Source organism: Panthera pardus, unplaced genomic scaffold, assembly GCF_024362965.1.
Source record: "Panthera pardus isolate Hobbes unplaced genomic scaffold, ASM2436296v1 HiC_scaffold_17, whole genome shotgun sequence".
Taxonomy (NCBI): domain Eukaryota; kingdom Metazoa; phylum Chordata; class Mammalia; order Carnivora; family Felidae; genus Panthera; species Panthera pardus.
In genome coordinates, this window is record NW_026526732.1 from 136,322,509 (window position 1) to 136,337,081 (window position 14,573).

Sequence of the window (14,573 nt, forward strand, 5' to 3'; positions counted from 1 at the left end):
GTAATTTCATAGCAATTACCTACAACCAACACCGTCAAAGGCGCCAGTTTTCTGCGATAAACCTGAGCCTCTGCTGGGAGCAGTTTGCGAGGCAGAAATAAGCACACAGTTAGGCTCTCATGTATGAAAGACTGCGTCACCCCCTCCCCACCCAAATGCCACAGCTGAACAGACCTCAAAGGGGAAAATTCGCGTTGCATTTTGGGAGTGCATTTTTTTTCTCCCTCCCTTAGAAAAAAGTCTTAATAAGCCCCCATCCTGGGACCTTTGGATTGTTTGCAGCTTTGCCGGGAAGCCCGGGGGCCTTCACTCCCCTGGCCCTCCCTGTCCTTGGAGGAAGGCACTCCAGCCACCTCTTGGGGCCGTCGTTTCCAAGGCAGCTGCTAACAAACTAGAGTGAGTGGGTGATTCCCCCTCTAGGCACCATGTCAGGGGCCCATAAACCACTCGGTGGAAATGAATCACACAGGGATCGGCTCCCGACCTTTTTGTTTGTTCATGGATGTGCTGAAAATGAATTCCTTATAAAATTCATGTCTCTGTAGCCCACTCAGAAATAAAGCGAAACTTGCCTTTCAGTTGATTAAAAAACAAAAAAAAGCCATGCTATTTTGAGGAAGATACTGAGAAAGGGACATCTAGTGAGCAGAATTATGCAAACACTCAGTAATGCTGTTATCATTATACAGTAAAACCTTGGTTTGCGAGCCTAATTCGTTCCAGAAACACCCTTGTATATCAAAGCAAACTTCCCCATAAGAAATAATGGAAACTCAGATGATTGGTTCCACAACCCAAAAATATTCATATAAAAACGATTACAATACTGTAATATAATACAAAATAATAAAGAAAATACCAAATATAAAGAAAAATAAACAAATTGACCTGCGCTTTCCTTTGAAAACCTTCCTGGCGGGTGTGAGGGAGATAAGAGAGAGGAGGGTTACTGTGTAGGACGTCTTTCACTATCACTAATGGAATCACTGCTATCTATTGGCTCAATGGAATCTTTTTCTGCATGGGGGCCATTGTATACGCTCACTTGGATATAGACTACAATACAGTATTAATAAACACTTGTCATATACTGTATTTAATGTAACTGGCAATCAGGCAGCAGAGGAAAGGGGCTATATCCGCAGGCAGCCTGACCTACAATGAAGCAAAACATTCCTGAGCTTCCTCTTGTGTAGAAACGCAAAGAACCGTGCATAGGTGCTTTGAAGTGACAAAACATACACTAGTGCCAGTTGGGGGCACCTTCCAATGTTCTGAAACATCACTGATTTTCTGCCACACGCTGGCCTGAGACTGAGCATCCGAGCCTGGGAGCCGATCACCCACAATCCTGCAATGAGAGAAAGAGACAGAGAGAACCACGGGCCCAGTTGTGATCATGTGACGTTCAGCATCACGTACTACTCGTATGGCAAGACATCACTCATTTATCAAGTTAAAATGTATTAGAAATGTTTGCTCGTCTTGCAGAACATACTCACAGAACAGGTTACTTGCCATCCAAGGTTTTACTGTATATGTGTTCCTGCCTCATCCACCAGCCAACTCCACAGAAGGCCATAAGCTCCTTGACCACATGCATTTTTTAATCTCCTGTGTAATTTTCTCCAGTGCCTTGCACATAATTGAGAGCCAATATACAGTTATTGAGTAAAAGAATAGTTTAACAAGCAAATGGCTTCTTGACACTGAGGTAAAGAACCAGTACTAAGGGTGTTATTGATTAAAATCTTGAGTCTGCTGTCTGGATATAAAGAGATGGGTTAAAGTCTGAGGTATTTGTACTCATGACATACCATGGAGCAACGACCAAAGGATAGAACAGAGTAAACCAGGGAGGAACATAGTTGGGTTCGGTATAGCCAAGGAAAAGTATTTCTAATTGTTAGAAGTACCCTCAGAATGGACTCCTTTGAGCGATATAAATTGTTGGTGAGTGGAGATATTCAAACATAAACTAGATGATGACTTGGGGGGACAGAAGTTGGTGGTCTAACATCATTTATATTAGACTATGTGATGTTGAAGGTCTCCCTTTACCCTGAGATGGTTCTATGGTTTCAGAAATTTATGAGTACATACTTGCCATACTGGGAGCTGAAATTCAGTTCAGTCTGTATTGATTGAGTCCTTACCGTGTGCCAGGCATTGCCCTGCAAAGATATTAGGAAGACAACAGTAAGATAGGGCAACTGCCCTTTGACGTTAGACTGGTCATGGCTTTAGTAAATTCTCTGTATATTCCTTCTTGCTAACATGTACATGCCGATTCAAGACTCTGGTTCTCTTCTTTCTAGGCTGGAATCGATGGGGAAAGCATTGGCAACTGTCCCTTCTCTCAGCGTCTGTTTATGATCCTGTGGCTGAAAGGCGTTGTGTTCAACGTCACCACCGTAGATCTGAAAAGGTAAAAAATGCTGTATTAATGAGGGGTACCTTTGGCTGCAGGACCAGAGATCTTTCTCTGAGGGGGGGGGCGCAAAGCTTGCCCATGGCTCCCAGCAGCCTCCTGCTCACACCTCATTGGCCAGACCGTGTCTCAGGACCCTCCCCCACTTACAGGAGAGACACCCGGGACTGAACATTTCTCTGCCCAAATTAACAAGATTTGAGTAGCAAGAAGGAAGGAATGGATATTGGATGTGCAGCTGTGAGCGGCACAGAGATGGACACGCATATCTAAAAATCCAGGAGTCAACCATTCCAGCAGTGTTAGTGCCCCATCCTGGGGGACCCTAGCGGGACTTCAGGTGTAAGAGGCTGAATTTCCAGGGGGTGTTGGGATCTGACCATTTCCTCTGCTTTGTCCCCAGTTTTAGAATTCCTTAGTGTGAGCCTTCTGGACCACAGGGTGGGACGGAGAGTCACTCGTGCAGTTTTAATGGTTGTTAAAAATACCAGGCATCATTCACTATCTGGAGCCACACGCATTTCAGTCTTACATCCTGTTTCCTGTCTTCCGCCTGTCCTATCAGTGAGCTCAAGGCTCACTCTCTGAGCGTTTATCATCCACCTCTGCCTTCTTCCCTGGCCAGTTTAGCATATTCTCCATGTTGCCTTTGTGTAAATTATTCTATACCCAGAACCCTGCCATCTAGAAATATCTAGAGATATTTCCATTTGCACTTTCTATTATCACTTTAAAACTGAGGGGCGCCTGGGCGGCTTAGTCGCTTGAGCATCCAACTTCGGCTCAGGTTTGTGAGATCGAGCCCCATGTCAGGCTGTGTGCTGACAGCGTGGAGCCTGCTTCATATTTTCCCTCTCTCTCTCTCTCTCTCTCTGTCTCAGGCCCTCCCCTGCTCAAGCACTCTCTCTTTCTCTCAAAAATAAACGAACATTAAAAGATAAGTAAATAAATAAAATCTATGTGTCAAAAATTGTTATCTGTCATTCCTCCTTTGAGTTGGGCTCCCCTCCTGAATTCCTGGGTTCTTCCGTTGTCTAAGCACTGGAGAGTTTCCAGCTCCCTTCTTTTGCCACCTCCATTGTCAATCAGTTGCCAAAGGCAGGGCATTGTCCCTCTGTGCTGTTGTTCACCTTAGGGCCTTCTCATCTGCTCCCAAAGCCCAAAGCAGTGGTTCAGGTCCCACCACTGCCAGCCCGACTGTTTCTTTGTTCTTCCAACTGGACTTCTCCCTTCTGGGTTCTCTTTTTTTCTGATCCATCCTTTATATTATCCAAATCTTATTCTTCCCCAAATAGTTCTTTAATCATGGGGCTCCCCCACTCAGAAAACCTTCTGATCCTTCCCATCATCTGCAGAATAAATGTAGCTGCAGCTCTCTGTCTAATCTTCGGCCCTTCCCAACGTTGTTTCCCGATGCTTCTCTCGGTGGCCTCTCCATCTCTGTCAGGTTGGACTGCCTTTTGCCCCGTCCCCTCTGGCCTCCAGCCCCTGGCTAGGATGTTTCCTCGGCCTTCTGGAGGCTCTCCCGCCTTCCTGAATGGACAGACTGGTGTTCAGCTCCCCTCCCCCGGATTATCATCTGCAAAAGTGCCCTTGCAGGTTTGGCTGGGGATCAGAATGGGAAAGGAAGCCACCTCAAGCATTCCTCAGATGCTTATATTGCTGTCTCATATCTGTTATCTGACCCTGCCAACACCCACTGAGGTAGGCCAGGCAATATCAGAACTCCAGTCCAAAAGATACGGAAACTTTCTTACTGCAAAAAAAAAAAAAAAAAAAAAAAAAAGGAAAGAAACAAGAGACAAAGAAAGAAAACATATATATAGCAAAGAGTTAAGGACCTTTTAAACGTATGATACGGTGAATATTACTTTCTTGTCCTGGCACCACCAGTTATCGGCTGAGTGACCTTGAACAAGGCCCTTCATTTCTCTGAGCTTCCGTTTCCTCATCTGTACAATAGGGATAAGAGCACTGCCTTGTATAGGGTAACTGAGGATGTAGTGAGGCAAGCCATGGAAAGCATTTACATCCACTATTGTGCCTGGCTCGTATCAGGAGCGACCCCCACAGACTGTTCTTAGCATCATTCCTTCCCTTGTGGAACTGATGATGCAGTCAGAAAAAGAGGGCTGATCTATATTAAATAGGCCATAAATTAGACTTGGTGACATGGAATTAAATGCTAATGTCGAGTGTCATCCATAAATGCTGAAGAGGGTCAACAAAGACAGAGGACCGTAACTGACCAGCAGGTCACTGGCCAAGTCCACCTGAACACTGACAGCTATAGGCAGCACTCCTCAGCGATGCCAGACTCCAGGGGCCATCGTTCTCTCGAGTCACAGGAAAAAAAATAATTTCTGTATCTTTTAAAAATTTTTTTTAATGTTTATTTACTTTTGAGAGAGAGAGACAGAGACAGAGACAGAGCATGAGCAGGGGAGGGGCAGAGAGAGAGGGAGACACAGAATCCGAAGCAGGCTCCAGGCTCCAAGCTGTCAGCACAGAGTCTGACGCGGGGCTCGAGCTCACAAACTGCAAGATCATGACCCGAGCCAAGGTTGGACGCTCAACCCCCTGAGCCACCCAGGCTCCCCAGTTTCTGTATCCTTAAGCCACGAGAGGTAGTGGCTGACAAATACAATGGGTATAGATTTCCCCTCCCAACTGAGGAACCCAAGCATTTTCTGCCTGTGTCAGCTCTGGAGAACAGGAGGAGCAGGTAAAGAATGTCCTCTCATTGTCCAGATGAGGGACACGCACCCAGTAAACAAAGGGACCAAGTAGATGGGATTTTAAAAATACTTCTGGTCGCAGCCGCCTTAAGGAGTTCCAAGTGTCACACAATGCAGCTGGAGAGGATGTGTGTTTGGGCAATGATACGGGAGTAGCACCCTAATTGAAATTCTTCCCGTCCCCTCCCAAACTGATTACGCCCGCCAGGAATTTGTTTCATTACAGACTCCTCTTCACCCTTGTGTACTTTTCTTCTGTTCTTCCCTCTCGTGTTTTCCACTCCCGACTCCCACAAGTGTTGTGTGCTCTGCGGGAGCATTTGGGGTGACTCGGATGTTCAGCCCTGCGCAGGGAAGTGTCTTTTGTTGTCCCTTCCCTCCCTTACTGTTTCCTTGTCTCATGCCCACCCCACCCACCACCCCTGCATCGACCGGTCCTCCTCCCTCACTTGCATTTCCGCCAGCTGGTGGAAGCATGGAAACACGCCCTTGGCACCATCAGGGCCCCCAGGCCAGCCCAAGGCCACTTTCTCTCCTGTGGCCCATACCCTTAACGGTGCAGAAGATCTTTCTTAGCATAAAAGTGTGATTGGATCCATTAATTTTTAAAATGCTAAAGCTTGGGATTCTGTACAGTGCATTTTTGTTAAGCTGAGTGGTGAAGGAACTTTTGAAAGCAAAGCCCAGCCTCTGCCCTGGGTGTTAACATCTTGGCGCTCATTTAGACAGCCACCTGCCATTCCTTTCTGATTTTTCGGTAGGACTCAGTTCCTTCATCTTGACTTACTCTCGTGACTTCCACCGGACAGACTCGCGGTCACACCACATCCCTTCAGAGCTGTCTCCACCCTCCCTTGCCCTACACCCCCCACCACACGTCTGTTCTGCCCACAGAAAGGCTGGACGGCCCAGGGAGTGTCATTGACAAGTCGCAGGTTGCCCCGAAGGTGAGGCGCCCTGATGTAAGCCACCTCCTGAATCTCGATCTCTCTGCAGAAAGCCAGCCGACCTGCACAACCTGGCCCCTGGCACGCATCCGCCCTTCCTGACTTTCAACGGGGACGTGAAGACGGACGTCAATAAGATTGAGGAATTCCTGGAGGAGACCTTGACTCCTGAAAAGTAATGAGCTGCTTATTTCCGAAGCTGATGACGGGCCGGGGTGGGTCCGTGTTGGAACTAGAAAAAGCACGGCGTTAGCTTTGAGGAGGCAGATGTTCAGCGGAGCCGCATCAATCCAGAGCCTAGGACCCTCTTTTCAACCCCAGAGGGCTACCAATCTCAAAACCGCTCCACAAAGTCCAACTCCAAGGGTGGATACCCCTGGGAACAGGATATGCCTCCTAAGGAGAGCGCCGGGAGGGGTGTCCCCCCTGTCGCCCTAAGTGAGTCCTCTCCAGTTGAAGGGTGTCCCTCTCCGTCCCCCTAAATGAGTCCTCTCCAGTTCACTTTGCCTGAAAGACCCCTAACCGAGGGCAAAGGCTCCCTCATTTTAGAACGAGAGCTGGGAGGCTGACAAAATGTGAATAAGCCAGGAGAGCGGTAACCCCGTGACTTAAAACCACACCCAAGTATGCATAGGAGTCACAAACCTGACAAGGTCTGGTTGGAGCCCATATCCAAGGATTAAAAAAGACTGACTCCTCTTCTTTAATCTTTTTTTTTTTTTTTCTTTTTTGAGAGGGAGAGAGAGAGAGTGAGGAAGGGGGGCAGAGAGAGAGAGAATCCCAAGTAAGCTGTATAGCTCTGTGCTGTCAGCACATAGCCCGACGTGGCCTCGAACTCACAGACCATGAGATCACGACCTGAGCTGCAAGTCAAGAGTCAGATGCTTAACCCGCTAAGCCACCAGTGCCCCTAGACTGACCCCTGGTCTGAAGTGAGCCCCAGGGGACATGGTAAGGAGGAGATCAGAGGGCTGACTGTAGGTTTGGGTAGACAAGCTGTAAAAGAGGAATAAAGGGAGGAAGGTGAATTCTGAAAATTGATGGAAACTAGACTTGTTGGCTATACTTCATTGTAATCGGGGATTCAAACAATCACACAGTTTTGTTTTAACTAGAAGAAGATTTCTATAGGCAAGGCACAGACTCCATCCTGTAGGACAGCCACTGAGAAGTTTGAAGCGAAAGTGGTTAGAGCCCATTTTCAGGCTTACGTCGGGGCTGGGGCGACAGGAGGGCAGAGGATGGAAAAGCTGGAGGTGGAGAACTCAATGAGGAGGAGCTACTTGGTATCAGCTCATGGAAGACAGACCAGGTGGCTGAGCTAAGGCAGAGGCAGTGAACTGGGGACAGAGAGGGACGAAGGACCTCAGTATTTACTTAGCACATAAAATAACTGGGATTTGACCACTGGAAATCACCATCTTGCATTTATTTTAAAGTTGTATTTATTTATCAATACTTGTATAGCCCTAACTGTGTGCCCTGCGAGATGGATGCTACCAGTTGCCTCATTTTTTTAAGTGTATTTGGAGAAAGAGAGACAGAGACAGAAAGCTTTTGCACAAGTGAATGAGTGGGGGAGGGGCAGAGAGAGAGGGAGGGAGACAATCCCAAGCAGGCTCGTCTCACGACCCTGAGATCATGACCTGAGCTGGAATCAAGAGTTGGACCCTTAACTGACTTGAACCACCCAGGCGCCCCACCAGTCGCCTCATTTTACATTTGGGGAAACTGAGGCATAGAGAGGTTGAGTAACTTGCTTCAGGTCACGCATCTAACAAGTCACTGTTAAATTAAAACTCCCAGTCACGCTCTGAATAAGCCTTAACATTTCTACATTCCTCCTGAAGGGTGTTCTTTGTCATTCACGTTGGGACAGTTGATTTTCACACTGAGAGCGGAAAGCTGCCTCAAGCCCATTGGAAGCAGCTGAGTGTAGACTTTGAATGAGCTCATTAATTAAATTAGCCATATCCCCCTTCTCAGGACACCAGCCAGCCACTTTGCTGAAAGGGGCCCGAGAGGGCTCAGGGGCCACCCCCCTCCCTCGGGCCTCCCATCTCCTCGCTGGTGCTGGTTTGAAATCCCACATGAGACAATACATGCTGTTTGCAATAACTAGACAGGGTTTAGACTTTGCATGGGAGACCCAGGAGGGGATGTCCAGGGCGAAGCTATTTTCTTTGGGAAGTGAGACCCACACTCAGGAGTGACCACTTGGTCAAGGCCAGTGGGGAACGCGAAATGGAAGCGGTGGGGAGCAGCGGGTCCAACCGGGTCCTCGGCCAGGCCCGTGGGTGGACGTATGCAGCCCTGGGCTGGGCCTGCGGGGGGGGGGGGGGGTGCGGCTTGCTCTCCTGGTTCAGTCGTGTGCTGTGACCCCCTCGGATGTTCCCTTTCGGTGTGAAAGGATGACCCGAGGGCCCCTCCTGCACTTTATGCTCACCTTAGCCAGGGTCCCTCCGCCTCAACCGGCTGTGCCTTTCTCCAGGCTGCTTCTCTTACTCAGGGGTCTCCTGTCTACATCCATAGTGGGACCAACGGGGCCGATAAGACCCCTGGAGTTACACTCTTCCAGTGCACGTGTACATTCTTCCACGGGAGGACCGTCATCAGATGCGTCATCGTTTCATCCTTCTAAAAAATTTCCATGATCCAACTAGAGCTAAGCGGGGTTGGACGCACACGCTGCCTCCTCTCTTCCCTGTCCACCCCCATTACCTGTCCCGAGTTCTGCTTCCTCCATGCTCTTTTGTGCGTCAGTGATGCAACAACCCACCACACCCAAGTAGCGGAAACTCAAAACTGTTACAATGCCTGTCTCCCGAACTCCACCAAGATGGAGGCCGTAGCGATGAGACCATCAACCCCTCCAGAGCCCCGAGGAGTGTCCTTTAGATGCCTTTCTAGGGGTTAGACAGGGGCAGATGCCCCAGTTACCTTCCAATAAATGCCACCTAGCCGGGACCTCGACACCACAAAGGGAGACCTGCTATTCTACCCACAACAAGCCGCAAGCCCTTGCTGGCTTCCCGCTGCCTGGATCTGGGAGACCCCAGGAGAAGTGCAGCCTGCCCCTCTGATTCTCTAGGGGGCAGCAAACCCCCCATAACTGTTCACTGAATGCCGCTCGGCCATGTGTTTTTCATCACACCACTGTTTGTAAAAGCTGCCAGAGAGCCAAGGCATTGTGGTAGCCTTTTTCCCCTTAGCTTTATTTTTTAAAGGAAAAAACCGCATGCAAACACTCCAACCATTTTTCTTTTTAAATCATATTTGGTATTTGGTCCCACAAAGCATTTGGTGTCAAAAGGAATTCAGGAAGTCTCAAGTAGTTTCTAAATGAGACTCACTTCCATTTCTTCCCAAAGACTGGCCCAGTTAATGCTCAGCAGGGAAGCCCCGGGATTAGCGTTGGCGATTGCTGTTGAGGCATGCTGGGCCTCACCTCTCACCTCTGTAGAATGGCCAGGGTTCAGAGGATCCAGAACTGAGAGGCAGGAGACCAGACTCTAGCCACCTGTCTATAGGGCTTGTTTGTATGGCCTTGGGCAAGCCTGTCTCCCATTTTCTCACGAGGGGGTGAAACTACATAGTCTCAAAAATGCCTTTCAGCAGAAGCTCTGTGATCCCATGAGGGTCTCAAAGCGCTTTACCTGAGCTGGTTATTATTTAAAATAACCCTAGTGCATAGATGGCTGTGCTAAGAGGTCAAGAGGGGAAACAGATAACGGAACATGGCGTAGTATGTGGTCAGTCAACTAGCAAGAACGCGTTGGGTGTAAACAGGATTTGGAACGTTGCCAGAATTGGGGAACACTCCGAATTCATGAGTTTAAGAAGTGTTGAGGGATCTCTCACAATAGTGTAAAACAAGAGTGCTTTTTCTCAACCCTCTGGGAAGTAGAGAAGCAGCCTCAGTACCAACGACAGGATGGCACGGCGGCTGAGAGGATGGGCTTTGGGGTCAGAGGGACTTGCGTTCTAATCCACACCACTGGGTTGTGCCACACTGCAGTAACAGATTAGCCACAAAATCTCCGTAGCTGAGCAGAGTGCAGTTTATTCCTCACTCCAGCAAAGTCCGAGGGGGCAGGGGCAGTATGGCCCCCTTCCATATTGTAGCCTTTGGAGTACGGGACCTCCAAGGCTCCTTCAGCAGAGAAGAAGTAAGAAGGTTCCTACCAAATGTTTTTTTTTTTTTAACGTTTATTTATTTTTGAGACAGAGAGAGACGGAGCATGAACGGGGGAGGGTCAGAAAGAGAGAGGGAGACACAGAATCGGAAACAGGCTCCAGGCTCTGAGCGGTCAGCACAGAGCCCGACGCGGGGCTCGAACTCACAGACCGCAAGATCATGACCTGAGCGGAAGTCGGACGCTTAACCGACTGAGCCACCCAGGCGCCCCCTACCAAATGTTTTTAAAAGCCATGGTCGTGAGTGGTTACATCACTTACCCTCTCATCCTATTGGCCAGAATCCAGTCACATGGCCCCAATCTGCCCGAGAGGTAGAAGCTGGGAAATGCAGAGAAGCATGTGGATATTTAATCTTTCATTCTCAAATCTCTAAACTAATGATCGTAATGTTGATCTCATGGGGCTATCATCGAAGATAATACTTCTTAGCCTAGTGCCTGACATTGAGTAAGAGCTCATTAAATGGCCTCTTGAAGCATTAGAAAGAGAAGCCAGTCTCCCTTTTTGGTGACTGTTTTCCAGATGCAATCATAAGGACCTTTGTCTCAAAACCACAGATCCCAAGGGATGTCTTTTAATGACTAAGCCAGACCCTGTGTACCTCTAAAAATCATTTGCTTAATTAGCAGAGACAAGCCAGCACACAAAGATCAGAAGAATCAGAAGCATTAACCTGTTTCTCAAGTGAGGATTTGGTGAGGTGAGGAAGCAGAAATAAAGAGAAAGGGAGAGAGGAGGTCCATCCCCTTTTCAGCTCATTAGAAAAAGGACGGTCAACACTCAACTGCCAGGAGAGACCCTAGAATCAGCTAAGGCCTCTTCATGAGGGCAGGAGAATTGTCTTTCTTTCTCCAGTGTATCCCCAACCCCAGGGACAGACAGGGCCTGGTGGATGCTTCATGCATGTTGGTTTTATTGTATGGGCCCCTTTTGCTCAGTGGCATGGTCGTCTCTGAAGTGAGGTGTTAGTTGGGATCCTAAGCTAGTCATAGCGCATATATATATATATATATATATATATATATATATATATATTTATAGCATATATATATATATTTTTCCCACTAATATGTACAAAAAAATTTTTCTTATGAGAAGCCAACTGTTTTACATCCCAGAATGAAACTTAAGTGCTTGTCTGAGATGAATGCATTTGAAATACGATCTCTTAAAAATAGAATGGAGAGAAATTGTCATCAGTTAGAGCAGGGATCAGCAAACTTGTCTGTAAAAGGCTAGATACTAAGTCTTTTTGGCTTTAGGGGCCATAGAGTCTGTGTCACAATCCTGCTGTTGTGGAGTGAAACAGCCACAGACAACATGAACGGACATGGCTATGTTCTGATAGAGCTTATGAATGCTGAAATACTATCTTTCATATTATTTTCACATGTCACAAAATACTGTCCTCCTTTTGATTTTTTTTCAGTCATTTAAAAATGTTAAAAACTATCCTTAGCTCATGAGAGATATATAAACAGATATTGGGCTGAATTTGGCACATGGGCTGTAGTTTACTAACCCCGGAGTTAGAGCAATTCATCATCTCTGATTGTCATTAGACCACATCACAACCTTCAAAGATGCTTCTATGAATGAAACGCTATTTCTTACTTAGCCTTTTAGAGAAACAGAATGTATTCTGTAGCCAGCCCACTTATATGCATATGCAAAATATGGTATAAATATGGAGCTGCAGTGAATGTACTTAACATCCTGGATAGTAGCCTTCTCAAGTCTAGTTACCGAAACCGGTGAGATTAATATTTGGATACACATTTCTCACAAAGACAAACTTCAAATGGGACAGTAAGCTATGCAGTAAAGTCTCAGTAAATCATAGTGCTTAGAAAACCGGACAATATTACCACCATGGCCCTTTGTTATCTGTCTTAGCTTTGGTTCTATCTACCCATGTTGGGCCCACGCTGATTGTGAAGAAATGGTCACATTGTTTCAAGTCTGACCGAATGATGGCATAAAGCAAAGTAAAACAACAAATCCAAACAAATAGTCCACTGAAAATGCATTTTCTAGGCCCTTCTCTCTTTACCTTATCAAGCAAAAACAAAGAGCCCTTGGTAGTTATTAATAATAAAGGCAATCAATTCTTTTTTTTTTCTTTCAGGATCCCAAATAATGTTTTTTAAATATAATTTATTGTCACTTGGGCCAACATACCGTGTATATGGTGTGCTCTTGGTTTCGGGGGTGGATTCCCGTGATTCATCGCTTACATACAACACCCAATAAGGCAATCAATTCTAAGAGCATGCCAGATTCCACACGCAAAGGCCAGAATAGGGAAAGTTGATCCTAAGTTAAGTATCTTGGATTACCTAGCATCTTGCAGGAAACGGTGTTGTGCCCTCAGTTATAGCAGGTGAATCTGATAATTCCTGGTATACTCAAGAAGACATGTGTGCTGAACTTGTCCAGAGCGCCCTCTGCAGGTGAACAGAGAGATTTCATTCATGGTGCTCAGCCAGGCTGGAGGGAGGGCTTTGGGGCTTTAAGGGTAAACAGTATAGAGTCCGTGAGAGGCCACAGGACAAGGCCCTGAAGAGCTGGGCTTCCAAAGTGAAACTGCCTGGGTTGGAGTCCTGGCTTTGCTACCTAGCCGTGTGACCTGAGGCAAATTGCTTAACTTCTCTAGGCCTCATTTTTCTCATGTGGAAAATGAGCCCGATAATAGCAAAAGTTTTGTAAAGATAAATGACGAATACACATAAAGGGGCTAGAACAGTGCCTGGCACATAGCAGGCACTCAATACAATGTAGCTTTTGCTGATATCAGAGAAGTGATGTGATTGAATATGAGGAACACTGCTCCAGGGGCAGGCTGGATTCTCAGGGTCCCGCAACCATTTATTATCCATGGGCCCTTGTAATGGCCATTTTACCTCTCTGGTCTCTGGTTGCTTTCCCTGTAAAATGAGGACCATAATGCCTTCTGTATCTGCCTGATGGCAGAGGGCTGGACCCAGTGACCTTCTGAGGACTCTTCTGATAGCAATATCTGAGATTAAACAGCCGCCTAGCATGGCCCAAGAGTGGACGGTCTTACCTAATGGGCCATTTGAGGAGTGGAAGGAAGGAAGGAAGGAAGGAAGGAAGGGGAGAGAGAGAGAGAGAGCGAGAGAGGGAGAGGGAAAGAAAAAGAAAAGAAGAAAAAGAAAGAAAAGAAAGAGAAAGAAAGAAAGAAAGAAAGAAAGAAAGAAAGAAAGAAAGAAAGAAAGAAAAAGAAAAAGAGAGGGAGGGAGGAAGGAGGAAGGAAGGAAGGGGAAAGAGAGAAAGAGAAAAAGAAAAGGAGGGAGGAAGGAAAGGAAGGAAGGAAGGAAGAAAGGAAAGGAAAAACAGCAACAAGTAATTTTTAGAGACTTTTTGGTTCATATTACTTAAAATGTTAAAAGAAATTTAAAAAGTATTTTGCTTTTTAACATGAAGCAAACAGCGAGCAGTAGCCGGCTATTTATGCAGAGATCACAAAGGTCCACATAACTGTGTAAGTATGCATCTGTCCCCCATCTCCGTCCACCCCTGCCTGGTCGCACACATAAAACGTTTGTGAAATAACATTTCTGAAGAATTGGTCTGAATTGGTCACTTGGATGGTGCTGAGGGGGTCAAAGCCGTGGATTCCCACATGAGCAACCTTACCTCGTCCAGTTTTACAGCCAATAGAAAACAGTCCTAACTCCGGTCTGCCTCGTGTATTCTTCTGGCTTCACATGAAAGACTGTACAAAGGTGAGAGGCTGGATCATTGCAAATCTGTCTCCACGCCTGGAAATAAAACCATTGAAAACACTTGTGCTGTTGGAGGCTGGTGCTTTCCACATCTTTTTCCCTCACACAAGTAAGAAGTGTGCGAAGGAGGCACACCTGGGGGGCTCAGTCGGTTAAGTGTCTGACTCTTGAGTTGGGCTCAGGTCGTGATCTCATGGTTCATGAGTTCGAGCCCCTGGTCAGGCTGCACGCTTAGCACAGAGCCTATGCTTGGGATACTCTCTCTCCCTCCCTCTCTGCCCAACCCCACTGCTCTCTCTCAAATAAATAAACATTAAAAAAAAAAAAAGAAGTGCGTGGGAAGGATATTTCAGAAGGGGACCAACGGTACCCTTTCTTTTGAGAAATGGTTTCCAAGCTTCAGCGGCAAGGTGTTTAGTATCCCCTGGCCCCTGGAATTAATTAGCTCAGTACAGTTAGGATTATCACCACAAGCCTGGAAGTGGCTGGTTATTTTAATATGATTTGG

The 14,573-nt window shown here is 46.8% G+C and overlaps 1 protein-coding gene across 2 annotated transcripts in view; it reads left to right on the top strand.

Moving 5' to 3' along the window:
* Positions 1-14,573, top strand: part of CLIC5 (chloride intracellular channel 5) — a 162,370-nt gene that overhangs the window by 111,387 nt on the left and 36,410 nt on the right. For both annotated transcript variants that reach the window (XM_019457315.2, XM_019457316.2), the window contains exons 2-3: positions 2,319-2,428; positions 6,166-6,291. In XM_019457315.2, coding sequence (XP_019312860.2) covers positions 2,319-2,428; positions 6,166-6,291 — 236 coding nt within the window. The remainder of the gene's footprint in view (positions 1-2,318; positions 2,429-6,165; positions 6,292-14,573) is intronic.